The 18,421-nt window shown below is 35.9% G+C and overlaps 1 protein-coding gene across 1 annotated transcript in view; it reads right to left on the reverse strand.

Annotated features, from left to right (window-relative positions):
• The window catches only part of LOC133533686 (P protein-like), a 97,210-nt gene that overhangs the window by 21,568 nt on the left and 57,221 nt on the right, over positions 1 to 18,421 (reverse strand). Inside the window, exons 3-7 of the mRNA XM_061872713.1 lie at positions 4,513 to 4,696; positions 3,305 to 3,341; positions 2,348 to 2,483; positions 1,141 to 1,334; positions 85 to 212 (exon numbers count right to left, since the gene is read on the reverse strand). Of these exons, the coding sequence (XP_061728697.1) occupies positions 85 to 212; positions 1,141 to 1,334; positions 2,348 to 2,483; positions 3,305 to 3,341; positions 4,513 to 4,696 (679 nt within the window). The remainder of the gene's footprint in view (positions 1 to 84; positions 213 to 1,140; positions 1,335 to 2,347; positions 2,484 to 3,304; positions 3,342 to 4,512; positions 4,697 to 18,421) is intronic.

Here is an 18,421-nt window from a genome sequence, read left to right on the forward strand (position 1 = left end):
ACATCGCCAAAAATTTGCAAATGGTCTCACAACTTATAAGGTCATGTGAAGTCGAAGACGGACTGCGGAACCACAAATTCTTACCTGATAACATAAATGGCCGTTGAGTTCAAATTCGAATGGTGCTCGAACTTAGCCGACCGCGGCGTGGCTTCACTGAATTCCAATTCGTTCGTGTCCAGAAAGACGAATGAGTGAGGTCGGGTGAAATTCTGTTGAGAAGCGTAAAATTACTGTTTTTTTTTATACCACTACGGTGGCAAACAAGCATACGGCCCGCCTGATGGTAAGCAGTCACCGCAGCCTATGGACGCCTGCAACTCCAGAGGTGTTACATGCGCGTTGCCGACCCTAAAATATGTTTCTTTAGTACCTAACACAGTATTTTTTATACCACGTCGATGGCAAATAAGCATACGACCTGCCTGATGGTAAGCAGTCACCGTAGCATAGCCTATGGACGCCTGCAACTACAGGCTGCCTGTGTTACACGCGCGTTGGCGACCATTTAAAAACCAGTAAACTCCTTTTTTGAAGAACCTCATACTGTAGGTAGCCCCTCGAGAAAACTTCGGCAGAGACATGAAAAAATTGTGCAAGGAGAAAGAAAGACGATACGATTTTACAAGCTTTTATTTAACTCGCCCTGTTAGTATGTATGTATGTTTATGTGGGTCAAATCTTGGAAGCTAAATTTGACCCACTTCCCAGTTTCCGATTGAGCTAGTTTTGTATACATATGTAAGGGTGACAATGGAATATTATGGTACCATCGAGCTGATCCGATGATGAAGACAAGAGGTGGCCATGGGAATTCTGTGATAAAATAACGGGACCTAATAGTGTCTGGGATTTTTAGAATTGTCTCGATGGATATTAGTTGCCTTCCGAAAGAAAAGTACAGTCAGTCATAAAAACGTGTACCAAAAATTATGAAAAATGACATGATGATGAATTTTTTGCCGAAAACTTATTTCATTTTAACTTCGTTTCTTTGACAAAGTAATTAGTAAAAAAATTTAAGTAATACTACTTTATTTAGTTGGTTTATGATTATGAAAGTTGTACATTATGATGTACGTTGGGCCTTGCGACGTTTAAACTTTCCACATTTTTTATAATGAATATATCTTAACTAACCTCTCTTTCAATAATATCTAATTCTTTAACTTCGTCCGCATCTCCTACAGCCCATCGCTCCACCCACACATCGACTTTGGACCTTGAGTTCTTCTCCGTAAGGTTCATATTCTGTTCCTGCTGCTCGGTCAGGAACGGTCCTGATACGCTCACTAATAGTGTTAGGTGGCTCTTCGGGATCTCGAGTATGTAATCTGGAAATATAGAATAATACAGGGATAATAAATAATAATAATAAAAAAATACAGGGTGATTTGAAGTCATGATCAGAAATGACACATATGTTAACGGCACCAATCATGGAACATTTAAGAGAAAATTTGGAGTTTTTGATATTTCACCGATACCTGTAAAAATTTCTACCGCTTTACGCTTTAAAAGTTTAATGTCCAATTCGTCCTTTATGTTTTGTACCTTCTTCTTCTTTCTTCTTCTCATGTTTTCTATGTATTTAATGAAAGCTACTGCAATTGGTTTGAATATTATTAACCAATTAAAACTGTGGTTTTTTGCTCCAGTCGTGGAATTTATGGCGCCATTTATTTTCAAAATAACAAAATTATAAGCTCTTTGGCTTTTAAAAAACATTTTTTTTTTGCCAGCGATTAAAAACTGATGGGAAATACTTGATTTACAGGTATTGTCTATACCATCCCAATACTGATGCCTGTTCCATTATAGGGGTGTTTACGTTTACTATATTTCTTACTCTTGTACACTCAAAAAATTTAATTTGTGACCCATTTCGTACCTTGTCACAATGACAAACAACATTCGCGGTTATAGCCCAGAGTGAAAGTTGGTACTTAAACTACTTCTCATTTGACAGAACGCTGCTTGGTCTCCTTCTTTTTTTTTATACTATGTCGGTGGAAAACAAGCATACGGCCTGCTTGATGGTAAGGGGTCACCGTAGCCTATGGACACCTGGAACTCCAGAGGTGTTACATGCGCGTTGCCGACCCTAACACTCCGCACCCTCGTTGAGCTCTGGCAATTTATTCACCGGCGGGAACATAACACTATGAGCAGGGTCTAGTGTTATTTGGCTGCGGTTTTCTGTAAGGTGGAGGTACTTCCCCAGTTGGGCTCTGCTTTAGATCTGGGATGACATCCGCTGTGCTGTGCCCTACCACACAAAGCGAGATGATATTAACAGTGCCCATACCTCTCTTTTGGACGTAGTTTAAGAACACATCCGGGTTACCTTTGATCTGTCCAGGAATAAGCACACAGTTCCTGGCGATGACCTCCTTCTCATTGAAGAGGCAGAATACGACGGTGAAGAACACCCAGCAACCCACCAGGAGTGTCATCTTGGTGTAGCTCCGAGCTTTGTCCCACTGAAACAAATTAATCATTTATTAGAGTTCAATCGACCGGGATATGGACCTTGGAGGTTTACCGTGATTTTGTATTGTTTTTTGAGCTCCCGATATTTCGACGCAGTTTCATCCATCTTGTTCACGGGTAACTGAGCGGGTGGGTGTCAAAGTCGAACGCGGTCTACACAACAGGTTTTGTCTTAGCTAGTTTTTACGTATAGGCTATTATATTCGGCTGTTACTTTTCTAAAATTTGGCTGGTTTGTAAAAACTAGCCAAGTCAAATCCTTTATAATTTCAGGATTTTCTACACAGCACAGATCTTGGCACCCATATAGATCTCAATTCTTTTGTCGGCGAGTCAACAATGACACATATTATTAATGTTGAACTTGGCTCTCATTTCACATTAATGTTTTCGTTGCGATTTATTAACACGCTTTTATTAGGTCGACCTGTATGTAACTAACTATGTAATGGAATCTAAGGTAACTAATTTAACCATCTTCCAAGGATCGTAGCGGCATGAAAATTAGCAGCTGTATGTAGTTCTGATGACAATACAATAATATGGTACTGTCGAACTGATCTGATGATGGAGCCGGAAGATATGAACTGGAACTTCATGATGGAACATCGAATCATAGCTGTGTTTGGATTTGTTAGAAAAGTCTTGTAATGAACTTTGACCACGATTAGGTTTCAAGGTCTGATGATGAAGCTGAAAGATAGGCGCTGGCATTCCATGATGGAATATCGTATCATAAGCGTGTTTTTCTATATATAGTGTTTTTAAACTATTAATTTATTTTATTTCTAGTTCTCATAGTAATACTTACCTTTGAAGGTTTCTTCTGTCCTTGTAGTAAGTGATTGCTGAAAAACAAAGAAAAACTCACGCATTAATATGTTAAAATATGAATAATTATGGATTTTTATTTTATTTCAGGCAACTAGTGGCCTATAGATAAATACATTAAAACTAACATACATATATAACAATATATCTTCAAACTAAATACTACAAATCCCATTATAGTTGCGATGCATTACGCAACCCAGCAGTGGCAGGGAACCGGCCTCGGAACCACCGAAACTTGAGGGCTCCTCTACACGATGGCCCATCATACGCCAGTCTAAGGGACGCAGCTATGCAGAGGAATGAGATAGCAATATCACTTGCTCCCTCTAACGTAAAAATGCGTCCCTTGGACTGGCCTACGCTGGGCCATCGTGTAGAGCCATGAGACCCTTCGGCCAAAACTCCGTTGAAGGCAAGATTAATAAGACAAGCGTTTAATTTATTGATTTTTGGCTTTAAAACATTTACCTTACTGCGGTAACTGTCTGAGATGGGTTAACTATAGTCGTCAATATTTGGTAAAATTACAAAATAATTCTACCTTTAATTTTCTGGGTGTCCAAAGGTGTCCACTAAGAGATTTACTGAATGAAAATTACCTACACAGATTACCATTTCCCTGTGGTGTCATTATTAATGTGAAAATCGTAAATGTAATTATAAATATTTTATATTATAATATACTGTATTTACTGTCGGCCCGATTCAAAGATCTTTAAAAGATCGATAACTAAACGATATGTCAATGTTGAGGTTTAGTTCGATTCCGCTGTGATCCGAACAATGATCTACGATATTTCTAACGTCAAAGTGACATTGGTTTGATTGGTTGCCCGAATCGAGCTGCTTCTGTCAATTACACGTCATACAAGCGATATATAAATGAGAACTTATCTAAACCAGAACTTATCGTATCTCATTCTTCGAATTGGGCCGTATGTCTCTTAAGTATTCACATGTACTCTACTTCGTAAATTGTCATAAATATCATATACTAAAGAAAAACTGACCAAGCCCTTCAGTGTCAAAGGCTGGACTCGAATCAGCGTCCTCTGCTATCGCATATATATAATTTAATTTGTTCTAATGCTTATAATAGAGTCTGTTCGGAAAGAGAAGAGCCGTGGAATGTATTGGGCTCCATACATTCCACGACCCTTCTCTATCCGCACACACTCTACTTACTTTGTCTCCGTGGATTCCACAGGGGGTTTGCTGTCTTGCGTAAAGTACACGGATCCATTCTCCACTTGTGGATCGACGGAGATCCTTTCATTATTGTTGAGGTGGGGTGCTGAGTTGACGGCTGGAAGCCGCTTGACCTTCGGTGCTGATGATTTTCGAGGGCGGAGGGGGAGGGATTCTTGAGCTGGAACAGATAAGTTTAGAACTTAATATTCGTGTTTTATGAGATTATAATTTTAAATTATTGTTTATACTACTTCGGTGGAAAACAAGAATACTAGGCCCGCCTGATGGTAAGCGGTCACCGTTGCCTATGAACACCTGCAGCTGCCGACCCTAACACCCTCGTTAATCTGTGGAAACCTTACTCACCGACAGGAACACAACACTTTGAGTAGTCTAGTGTTATTTGGTTCCGATTTTTTGTAAGGTGGAGGTACTTCCCCAGTTGGGCTCTGCTCTAGATCTGGAATGACATCCGCTGTGCTGTGCCCTACCACACAAAGCGAGACGACATTCATAGTACCAATACCTCTCTTTTGGATGTAATTTAAGGATAACCGGGTCCAAGTGCCCATATCCCAACACTACGTGTAAGGCCTGAGTAGACGCCAGAGTTGGGCGTGCGCACTGTGGTGTCCTGTCCGCAGCGCCATGTAACGACTTGATTATTGAAACAACGACATATTGGAAGTGTCTTTTATTTGTAAAGCGCTGTCTCACTCTTACCTTATTGTTTATACATATCTCTATTCTTGTTACTCTAACGGTGTTATACATATAGTTATAAATATCGAATGAGACTACTATGGTTCGACCTAATAATCGACGTTGCCTTTACACACTAATATGGAAGAGTGATAGAGAGAGAGAGAGATAACTACGCTACGCTACGGCGCGTTAACGATTTTGTACTGGAAACGGGGCACCCGGCACCGAAAGTGTAAACGATTGGCATGTTGGCGACGCGAGCAGATTGTCGCAATAGCGATCTCTCGCACATTAAATTGAAATATTCTTCTTCTTTATCCTCGCCTCATCCCGTTACGCGGGGTCGGCTTTCCTAATCTTGAGGCGCCACTTTGATCGCTGATAAGCGTCGTCACTGGACAGGCCCAACTCCTTCATATCTCTTCGGACATTCGTCAGCCAGGTAGTTACTGGCCTGCCCCTTCTTCCCTTTGCTGCAGCCATGGAGAGGGACTTCTTCACTACGTGATTTTCGGGTCTACGCATCACATGTCCGAACCACCTTAGTCTGGATTCCTTTAGCTTCTCGGTAACTGGTGCCACTTTGAAGTTATATTAAATTGAAATATTCGAATAGTTTATTTTGCTTTCATGTTGTGCATAAGTCCTTATGAAAGAAAAGTTTCAAATATGAGCCCTGTAAGGGTATGACAATAATTCTTATAAGTAACTTAAACTAAGGTTTTTTTTTACACTAGGTAAAAACTGTAACAAGCCTATTATACAATTACATTTTATAGTTGAACGCTTAAATTTTTTATTTATTTATTTAAATATTCATTCACAGAATAATAGGTTTTTGTAATAAGCATTTGTTTAAAATTCTTTGCAATAATACTTTCTTTTTCTTCTTTTTTCATTTCTTCAAGTAATTTATTGTACAATTTTATTGACAGTTTTAGAGGATCAGACGAATGTAGTTTTTACTTTTAATCGGGTGGTGGAAATAATCTTGAATTGTGTTGAGATGGGTAGGGCGCAGATATGTCTCCTTCTGGTAAATTCTGTGTATTTACTATTTATGAACAAATTTGAAATTTTTTTCATCGTACGTAATTTCGTAATTTGAAGTTCAATGACACACTAACAGAGTATGTGTACTTTGAGCGTTTGTTATCTTTATTCTATGTCATTTACCGTGACAACCTCGAGTCTGCAGTGGCAGCATGGTTCCATTTATATCGCTTGCCACCATGCCTGTCACTTTCGCACTTACATACTTGTTAGAACGTGACAGGCATGGCGACAAATGACAAAGAGCCGACCATCTTAGCCCTACTGGACGAACGCAATCAGGGATATCATGTTTTTAAAAATTAAAAATACCGACGATAATAAAAGGACGATAATAGAAAATTTTATACAATCGTATACAATCCTTTTTTTATGATATAGGTGGCAAACGAGCAGCCGGATCACCTGATGGTAAGCGATTACCGCCGCCCATGGACACCTGCAACACCAGAGGGGTTGTAATGTAAGTGCGTTGCCGGTATTTAAGATGGGAGTACGCTCTTTTCTTGAAGGTTTGAAGGTCGTATCGGTCCGGGATAAAGAGAATTAAGAAGACCAAGAGTGCTCACTCCATACATCTTCTTAGTTCTCTTTGGTCCGGAAATACCGCAGGCGACAGTTTTTCTACGAGTCATCTAAAATAATACTTTTTTTACTATTAAACCTAAATAATTAATGAAAATTCTCAGTAGACAAAAATGTAGTAGAAAAGACATAAACGCGCGACTCCAGCCCTGCGCCCTGCGCCGCCGGTTTAGTATTTTGAATCTTATAGTTTAGTTGGTAGTCCATACATAAAAAGTACGTAATGATGGTTTGGTATTAAGAAATCTAAGAAAAAACCGTCGGCTCGTTGGGTCGATGACATTAAGCTGGCCATACATACTAGGGTATGCCTGCGCAGTTTTGCTTGTACAGTTCAACTGCACAGGTAAAAAAGCTGTGTAGGAAACTGCACAGTCGAATGCCACATACGCTCCGTATTACCTGTGCAGTTGATAAAGCTGCGCAGGCATATGCCCTAGAGTGTATGGCCAGCTTTAGAAAAATCGCGGGACACTTCTGGATGCGACTAGCCCAGGACCGGGAAAAGTGACGTACACGAAGAGGCCTAGGCTCAGCAGTGGGCGACTGGAGACTAAAATGAAGATAAAAAAACTAAATTCAACCATTATAGTCGACGAGTAGAAAATTTTTTTTACTACAAACTATACCCAAAAATAAACACAAAATAAGAATAATCACCGTAATGACAATAGTTATTCGCAATCTCCATTTCGTAAACGACACCGAATGACAAAATTATGTCAATTATAATCTCGTTAGGATCAATGTCAGTGCCATGAGATAAAAATGATGATAATCATTGTGTAAACATAGTGGTGGGGGGTGGGGGAGGGGTTTAGGGTCGGCAACGCGCATGTAACTCCTCTGGAGTTGCAGGCGTTCATAGGCTACGGAGACTGCTTACCATCAGGCGGGCCGTATGCTTGTTTGCCACCGACGTAGTATAAAAAAATAAAAACCGTTATGACAGCACTTTATATGGAATTACACAGTATTATATATGGAATAATATTTACAACATCGATAAATTGCTCTGATAATTAGATTAAGATAATTATATTACTATTCATAAGTGCTTGTTGCTAGGCCTACATGAATAAAGTATATTTGAATTGAATTGAATTTATTTATAAAGATAATAATTTTTCACATTTGAGTGAGATACGTACGATTTTTCAAGGCACTGATGACATTTAATTTGACATTCATACTGGTCATGATACTCATGATATAAATAATAAATAAATATTATAGGACATTATTACACAAATTGACTACACAGTAAGCTCAATAAGGCTTGTGTTGTAGGTACCTAGACAACGATATATATAATATATAATTATAATTACTTAAATACATAGAAAACACCCTTGACTCAGAAACAAATATCCATGTTCATCACACAAATATATGCTCTTACCAGGGGATTTGAACCCGGGACCATCAGCTTCATAGGCAGGGTCACTACCCACTAGGCCAGACCGGTCGTCATGATAAAACAAAGAATATCGGTATTTTGACGGAAGTAGAATAAGTAGGTAGTATCAACTGCTCACGTCTCCTTAATCACCCTGTATAGGTACCTACTTTCTAAACAGCTGTACCTAATAAAAATTATATCGTGACCGAAGAGCTGGCGGCTTCCTCGCACAACGTATCAGTATTGCGATACAACGAGGAAATGCCGCCAGCATCCTTGGTACAATGTCTCAAGAGCCTATTTTAGATATAAGCTAGTTATAGTAATCATCTGTATATATCCATTATGTATATTTTTATTGTAAATAAATACTTCTATTAGAGAATTATATTGAAAAAATATTGGTGACTACCTTTTTATATGTCCTTGACTAAACCTTGGCCTCTTTGAAGCTCGATTCGATTCAAATTATTTATTTTATGGAGTGTGGAATTAAGAGGATTGACATCTCTTATGGTAGAACTGTTGCAAAAGTGTCCAGCTGTCAGCTATAAATAATAGTTCCAAATCTCTCCAGAGTAGCGCTAGAGTAGCTAAGAACCTAGGCGCTATTGACGGAGTGAAGTGCGCTGTCTATGATTTGATTTTCTTGTTCAAGTAGGTATTCTAGGTATTGTAGCGCCACCTATTTAAGGTTTTTTGATGACACTTTTCGGTACATGGAGATTTATTTCCTTACCTCCACCTTCCGTAATTTATTTGTTACGATTTTAACACTTTTCCTTTTGCGACAGAGAATCAACACATCTCTCAATGTCATTTTCAAGGGCTAATTGACCGAAATCCGGCCGCGGGAATGGATACCTACACAATTTATAGCGGCACGAAACTTTTTGGGTTTTTAACCCCCGACTCAACAACGACACCGTGTATACACCACACGGTGTAACAAGAGGAACCCGAAAGATTTAACCACGCACTTCTGAGGCCAAAAGAACGAAAAAAATATGAGTTAAAAAAAAATTTGCCGAATAAATTTTTTTTTGAAGTGAAAACTTCTTTTGCGGCGCTGTGCAGTTTTTGTGATGGGGAAAAAATGTTAAACTCGCGACAGGTCACGTGACCGACAGATCCGTCAGATTGAAAATTCGTAAGACGGACACGTGACCTGATCGACGTGACCTGATCGAAAACCCGTTACAATCTCTATTGTATTGTAGTACTTATTTATTTTAAGATTATTATTATGTAATGTTTACCCATGTATTGGCTGTTGTATTTATAAATGTTGTTATGTATTTTTCATGTCACTATATGATGTTACTATAAATGTTGTATTGACTTGTAAAAGAGCCCTTGAGGCCTACTTGCAGAATAATTTTTTGAATTTAGAATTTTGAAGCCAGTAGTTAAATTTTATAATTATTTAAATTGTCATGTTTGTGATAAATGAATGAATATTGTATTTTACTATGAATGATAGTAGTTTAATACTGATAATTAAAGCAAGTCGTGCAAAATTAATCCCTAACCATTCCAAAATATCAAAAATACACAACGTTAATATTCAAGTTTTCATTTCTGCCGGCACTCCCGGAGTGCAACCCGTTGTTTTTTTTATAATTTTTGAATGTTCACGATTTTGGGGTTTGTTGTCACGAAGTTGCTCAGTATGACCTATATATTCATCCCGTAAATTATTGCAGGTGACTAAATAAACAATCTCTATTATACAAAATAGGGAAATCTATTACAATATGTAATCGGCCCATTATGCCCGAGGCAGACTCACATTTACACACACATACATTACATTTACATTTAAGGTTGTCTGGAAGAGATCGCTTCTTAGCGATAAGACCGCCTGTTGTTACCTAACTTTTACGTGTTTTTTCATTTCCTGTCTATTTTTAACTGTATGGTGCACAATAAAGAATATTTACTTATTTACTTACTTAAGTATTTAGTATACATCTGTAGTACAGTCAGCATCAATAGTAAAGGATGAAACAACGCGCCAAAAGTCTCTGACATTCCGGATAACTTTTCCAAATATAGACAAATTTCTAAAATTCACATTCAAAAGTATATCTTGTACAGTCTTACTTGTTCTATATTAAAGACATCACTTTTTGATAAGCTGGTACAGAATGGTAGATACTTATGAAGCGTTATTTGATCCGTTACTTCTGATGCTGACTGTACGTCTGTATATGTAGACACAAAAATACACGTGTTAAACGAATAACCTTTATTTCTGTTGCATAATACCATACTAACAAGGTTTTTGCACCATATTTTTACTTTTAGCTTAGTCATTTATTTAGTAGTATTGTAAACTTAAAAAATTATATATAAACTTGAACATATAAAAATAAAAAAAAGTTAGTCACCGGGCGAGATTCGAACCCGTAACACCCGTTTAGCAGTCCGCGTCTTAACCCGCTGGACCAGACGGACAGTGGCCAGCAACACGAAATTAGCGACCATATTCTGCGTCGAAAGAAAAACGCATGAAAACTCGCTTTTTATCTATATTAATAGTACAGTACCTGGGCGACCGATCGTTGCTCGGTTATAACCAGAGATCGGACAAATTAGCGTCATTGCTCGCAATAATGTGGATATGACTCAAAAGTGATTAAAAAATTAATTATTTAATTATCAGAAAATTTAGAAAAATTACTGATTATTTTCTTTTATAAATCTACATTATAAGAAATCTTTGTATTATTTATTGACTAGAAAATAAAGAATCAAAATTAAATCTTAGGTAAGAAATTAAATAAACGCTGCCAGCCTTCTGGGTACCATAATGCACGAAGGTGACCTGGGGAGCATTTTTTATTTATAAGTTTATTTTAAGTTCTATTATATTTTAGTTTTAATATTAATAATTAGTTTATTTATTTTGTTCGTTTTTTTAGTTATATACTATGTTACTTGATTAATAAATACATCCATTAAATGTACAGAAATAAACATAAAACAGTTCGAATTGAAAAAAAAATGATTATTTTTTTAATCAATTTTGGAGTTATGTCCACATTATTGCGAGCAATGACGCTAATTTGTCCGATCTCTGGTTATAACTATTTATTGTAATATGGTGGTGTATAGGTGATAATCTTAACTACATTTTTTTACTAAATTAAACTTGTCTAAAACAATAAAAATTAAAAAATTATATATAAACTTGAACATATAAAAATAAAAAAAAGTTAGTCACCGGGCGAGATTCGAACCCGTAACACCCGTTTAGCAGTCCGCGTCTTAACCCGCTGGACCAGACGGACAGTGGCCAGCAACACGAAATTAGCGACCATATTCTGCGTCGAAAGAAAAACGCATGAAAACTCGAAAACACGCGTTTTCCCAAACATAAGACTAATCTAGATCGATTGTTTACCCCCAAAAACCCCCATATACCAAATTTCAGCAAAATCGTTAGAGCCGTTTCCGAGATCCCGGAAATATATATATATATATATATATATATATATATATATATATATATATATATATATAAAGAAATAAGATTTCTTTGAATGGACTATCTATTATTGTACAGTCTATGACTCTGTCGGTAAAGCAGAAGTTCACTTAACAAGATCCACAGATGGCGCTGTCACCTCCATTGCCGGACTGTGTCGGTAAAACAGGACTTGTTCTTTAAAAGATGGCGGAAAGTGTTGTGGTTATGTTATGAAGCCAGAGATAAATCTAAATTATTATTTTGTATCGTGACGTGGGAATCGACATGCCAATTAATAGACTTTAAATGTCGTTTCTTTGTTTACAGGTATGGTATTAGTGTAGTTAAGGCTAAATAAGCCAAGTTTCAAATGTTAACTTTTAGGTTAATAAAAAACTTTGTTTACAGAGCAACACAATACGTTTATTTTGGTTGATTCCTAATAAGTCCTGAGAATTGTCTTATAAAACGACATTTCTAGTAAAAAAAGAAGATGGAAAAATTAAGATTTACGTTCGCAATATTAGCGACGGGCCCGGAAGGAAAAACAAATACAATGTGCATAACCTCAATCGAGGTACCTGATGGTCGTGTTTTTGAAGTTCCGGACGATCTGAAACCTGCCAGTAAACACACGGGTATAACTACTACGGAAGTATTTACGAAAGTCAAAAATTCTCTGAAAAAAAGACATCAAACAAGAAAATTATGGATCCCATTAACTGAAGGGTTGAGAAAAATCTACTTGGACGAAGGTGAAAATGTACAGTTCGGTGACCAATATCTAGACGAAATTATAAGTGAAACAACACAATCAACTAATAATAGTAATAACACAGAACCTGTAAGTAAAAATTTGGGGAAAATAGCTGAACGGTTTTTACTGGAGAAATTTTCAGGGAAAACGACAAACGTTGAGCAGTGGATCAAGGAATTTGAGAGTGAATGTAAAAGATTTGAAATGGTACAGGATACAAAAAAAATTGAAATGTTAAAACATTTAATGGATAAACAATGCTTAGATTGGTACAACAGCATGGTAATAAAATTTACCATAGATTCAGACTGGATGATTTGGAAAAATAATCTATGTGAGTCATATGGAAATAAAGGCTGGTCTCAGATTAAATATGCATTTACATTTAAATACCAAGCGGGCTCATTAATAGAATATGCCACAAAGAAGGAAAGGCTACTACTAGAAGTAAATAAACAGACTGACTCGCAGACAATGATTCATCTCATCGTAATGGGTCTACCAGATTTCATAATGGACAAAATCGATAAGGGAAAAATAACATCCACCACAAGTCTTTACAATGAACTTGGGAAATATGAGCATATAATAAATAAAAAGACTTACAATAAAACAAAAAGAAACACCTTTGACGCTAAAGGTGCAGCCGATAAGATCAAACCCTGCAAAATTTGTGAGAAATTAAACAAAGGTACCCGTTTCCACCCTGAGGAAAAATGCTGGTTTAAGCAGACAGGGGATCGTGACAACAAGAAAAATTACAAGAATGTGAACAATGTTGTGCTAGATGTTGAATTGAGTGATGATGACCAAAAAAACGAGTAATTACACCATTGATTAAAGTCAAACTAATATTAAACGAAAAATTGGAAGTATTGGGTATATATGATCCAGGCTCTAATGTATCCCTAGTTAATTCCAAATTATTAAAGCTAAAGAAATCAGAAAAAAATTATGATAAAAATGCAAAGTTAGTAACAATTAATGGTGTAAAAAGAACAAAAGGTTTGACAAATTTGAAAATAAAAATTATGGAAATAGAAAAACACATGGATGTGTACATAGTGGATGGAAAAGAATTTAAGTATGATTTCCTAATAGGACTGGACATAATAAAAGAATTTAAGTTGGCTCAGGATGAACATTTGGAAATCAGTCAAAAAACAGAAAAACGGTCAATGGAAAAGGAAAAACATGAAAAAGCTACTTCTAAAGTGCTCAATACTGAAATAAAGGTACATACTGTGAATTTCAATGAACACATGAAGGAAAATTTTAACACAAATATGAGTCATTTAAGTGAACAGCAAAAATCTGAAATAAATAGACTAATTGAAAAGTATAAATCAAGCTTTGCCAAAGATAAATATGATATTGGAACAGTGAGAGACTATGAAGCGCGAATAGACCTGCTTGTGGATAAATATTGTAGCAAACGTCCTTACAAATGTTGTATACAAGATAAAAAAGAAATAGAAGAACAAATAGGAAAATTACTTCAGAAGAATCTCATAGAGGAATCATACAGTCCTTTTGCTGCACCAGTGACCTTAGCTTTTAAAAAAGAGGATAAAAGAAGATCCAGATTGTGCATTGACTTTAGAGATCTAAATAAAATAGTTGTTCCGCAAGCACAGCCATTTCCATTAATTGAGGACTTAGTAATAAAGACAAGGAACTGCAAATATTTCTCAACATTGGATATTAATTCGGCATTCTGGTCTATACCACTGCGGATTGAAGACAGAAAGAAGACTGGCTTTGTCACACAAGAAGGCCATTTTCAATGGACCTGCTTACCGTATGGATTGAAGACCTCGCCTGCGATATTTCAAAGAATATTGAGCAACATACTAAGAAAGCATAGATTAACTGACTTTACCGTTAACTATATAGATGATATCTTGGTATTTTCTAATTCTTATACTGAACATATCAACCATTTGACGCAGTTATTAGAGGCAATAAAAAAAGAAGGTTTCAGGCTAAAGTTCACTAAGTGTACATTTGCATCAAGTTCAGTAAAATATCTTGGTCATGTAATACAGAATAACACAGTTCGACCAGTGACAGATAACTTAGTTTCAATAAGAGAATTCCCAATACCGAAAACTCAGAAAAACATTCGACAGTTTTTAGGAAAAATTAATTTTTATCGGGAATACATACCGAACAGCTCTATAATTTTAGAACCACTGCATAACCTACTAAGGAAAAATCAAAAATTTGTTTGGTCAGCTGACTGCCAAAATTCATTTGAAGAAATAAAAAAGAAAATGTGTTCACAACCAATCCTGGAAATTTTTGATAAAGATTTACCAATAAAAATATACACAGATGCATCACTAGAGGGAATCGGTGCGGTCTTGAAACAAACACAGCCAAACGGAGAAGAAAAGCCGGTAGCTTACTTTTCAAAAAAATTGAATGATGTTCAAAGAAGAAAAAAAGCGATATATTTGGAATGCTTGGCCATTAAAGAAGCCATAAAATATTGGCAATATTGGCTAATAGACAAGTCATTCATAGTATATTCTGACCATAAGCCGTTAGAAAATTTGAATATCAAATCTAGACCCGATGAAGACTTGGGAGAATTAACTTATTATTTATCACAATACGATTTCAGAATAAAATATGCACCGGGTAAGGATAATTTAGAGGCAGACTGCTTAAGCAGGAATCCAGTAATAGAAGCCAATGAAGATTTAGTCGAACAATTAAAAATAGTAAATTTAATACAATTACAGGATATACTCACAGATCAAGAAAAAAATAAGGACATTCATTACTATAAAAAAAAATTAATACATAGAGACAATATATATTATAAAAAAAAACAGAAAACGAGAAAAAATCGTATTGTCAGAAGAATTCAGTATAAAACTAATTCAAAAAGTACATGAAAATATGTGTCACATCGGTATAAAACAAATGCAAATGAAAATCGGAAAACAATATACGGCAAGAACTATGACTAAAAATATCATTAATATATGTAAAAACTGCGAGGTGTGTATAAAGAATAAAACAAGAGGACATGTTAAATATGGTTTAATGTCGCATTTAGGTCCCGCCACTAAGCCATTAGAAATTGTCTCTATAGACACGATTGGCGGATTTGGTGGATCGCGATCGACAAAAAGATACCTTCACCTTTTAGTGGACCATTTCACGCGATATGCGTATATAATAACCTCGAAGACGCAGAGTGCAAAGGACTTCATAAGACTAATCAATAAGGTAACAAAGGATTATGAAATTAATATGGTTCTGTCTGACCAATATCCAGGAATAAACTCCAAGGAATTCAAAGATTTTTTAAATGGAAAATCAATACAGCTGGTTTTCACTGCAGTAAATGCACCATTCTCGAACGGTTTGAATGAAAGACTTAATCAAAATCTTGTGAACAAAATAAGATGTAAAATAAATGAAAAAGTCAATATGACTGCGTGGACAACAATTGCTCATGACTGTGTGAATAAATATAACAACACTGAACACTCAGTCACTGGTTTCACACCAAGATATCTCTTGGATGGCTCAGATGATCCATTACTGCCAAACGAATTAAAACCAAATAAAGCCATAGATGACTGGATTAAAAATAAAAAAACTGCATTTGAAAATTCAATCAAGTCTCACAACTATAACAAAATGATATATGATAAAGCTAGAAAATATCATGAATTCAATACAGGTGATATGGTATATGTAGAAAACGGACACAAATTAAATAGAAGAAAACTGGATGAGTTGAAGATTGGACCTTTTGAAATTAAGGAAAAAATATCAAATTCTATATATAGAATTAATACAGGCCACAAGAAGTTGGAGTCAAATCTTTTTCATATCACGAAACTCATTCCAGTTTCTGCATAAGTGAAGTCAGGATACTAATCCTAGCGTGTTTGAAAATTTTCAGTGATAGAAAATTTTCTTCCCGTGGAGGGGAGATATAAAGAAATAAGATTTCTTTGAATGGACTATCTATTATTGTACAGTCTATGACTCTGTCGGTAAAGCAGAAGTTCACTTAACAAGATCCACAGATGGCGCTGTCACCTCCATTGCCGGACTGTGTCGGTAAAACAGGACTTGTTCTTTAAAAGATGGCGGAAAGTGTTGTGGTTATGTTATGAAGCCAGAGATAAATCTAAATTATTATTTTGTATCGTGACGTGGGAATCGACATGCCAATTAATAGACTTTAAATGTCGTTTCTTTGTTTACAGGTATGGTATTAGTGTAGTTAAGGCTAAATAAGCCAAGTTTCAAATGTTAACTTTTAGGTTAATAAAAAACTTTGTTTACAGAGCAACACAATACGTTTATTTTGGTTGATTCCTAATAAGTCCTGAGAATTGTCTTATATATATACATACAAGAATTGCTCGTTTAAAGGTATAAGATTACTGTAGAGGCCGAGAAACGTAGGGTTGCAGGCCAAGTAGATATATACCCCGTTTCTCGCCGAGATACGTATATTGCTTTTCTGAAACTTGCAATTTAAACAAAAAATTGTAGTCAATTTGTTTTGTGGCGACCTGATCGGCTCGCTACTCTACCAGCGGTGTATAACCTTACGCGCGTAAGTCTGCGCGCCAGCTCGATACGCCACCGCCGTTGCTAGGCAACGAATATGTACAACAAATCACCGTACCAAGCTAACTTAAGCTAGTTGATGGTTGGATGCCAAGACGTTGTGTCACGATTTGACGTTAAAAAACAAAAGAATGTTGCTTTACAGTCCTAGGTGTGTAAGGCAGTATGAAATTCCTTTACATATCATCTTCACTCATCGCACCTGATATGTAGTATTTCCGGACCAAATTTGACGTAAGTCATGCCATCATTATAGGACATTATAGGACATTATAGAACATTATTACACAAATTGACTAAGTCCCACAGTAAGCTCAATAAGGCTTGTGTTGAGGGTACTTAGACAACGATATATATAATATATAAATACTTAAATACATAGAAAACACCCATGACTCAGGAACAAATATCCATGCTCATCACACGAATAAATGCCCTTACCAGGATTTGAACCCGGGACCATCGGCTTCGTAGGCAGGGTCACTACCCACTAGGCCAAACTGGTCGTCAAATCATTTCATAGCAAGTTTGAGAAAAAACTTATTAAACACTTGAAAACATCTCAGTAGTTCGTTTTTTGCTGATGTTTTAGTGAATGGCGCGTGTAACATAAAAGGGCATGATAATTAGAGTAGCCATCTTGAAAGGAAACGTAACCTTCGTAATCATAGTATAATAGTTATGTTATGATACAGTCGTCAAAGTAATGTAAATTTTTTTGTCATCACATTTAAAGTACCTATTACAATTTTTTATACCAAATGAATACCAGGAAAATATAAACAAAGAATTAAATATGAGTAACAACATAAGGTTTCATGTAAGCTGCGTTTACACCGGAGATGCGCTAGGATGCGTTGCGAGGGATGTATTTATTGATAAGCAGAGATCGGACAAATTAGCGTCATTGCTCGCAATAATGTGGACATAACTCCAAAATTGATTAAAAAAATAATAATTTTTTTTCAATTCGAACTGTTTTATGTTTATTTCTGTACATTTAATGGATGTATTAATTAATCAAGTAACATAGTATATAACTAAAAAAACGAACAAAATAAATAAACTAATTATTAATATTAAAACTAAAATATAATAGAACTTAAAATAAACTTATAAATAAAAAATGCTCCCCAGGTCACCTTCGTGCATTATGGTACCCAGAAGGCTGGCAGCGTTTATTTAATTTCTTACCTAAGATTTAATTTTGATTCTTTCTTTTCTGGTCAATAAATAATACAAAGATTTCTTATAATGTAGATTTATAAAAGAAAATAATCAGTAATTTTTCTAAATTTTCTGATAATTAAATGATTAA

This window comes from Cydia pomonella, unplaced genomic scaffold (assembly GCF_033807575.1).
Source record: "Cydia pomonella isolate Wapato2018A unplaced genomic scaffold, ilCydPomo1 PGA_scaffold_199, whole genome shotgun sequence".
Taxonomy (NCBI): Eukaryota; Metazoa; Arthropoda; class Insecta; order Lepidoptera; family Tortricidae; genus Cydia; species Cydia pomonella.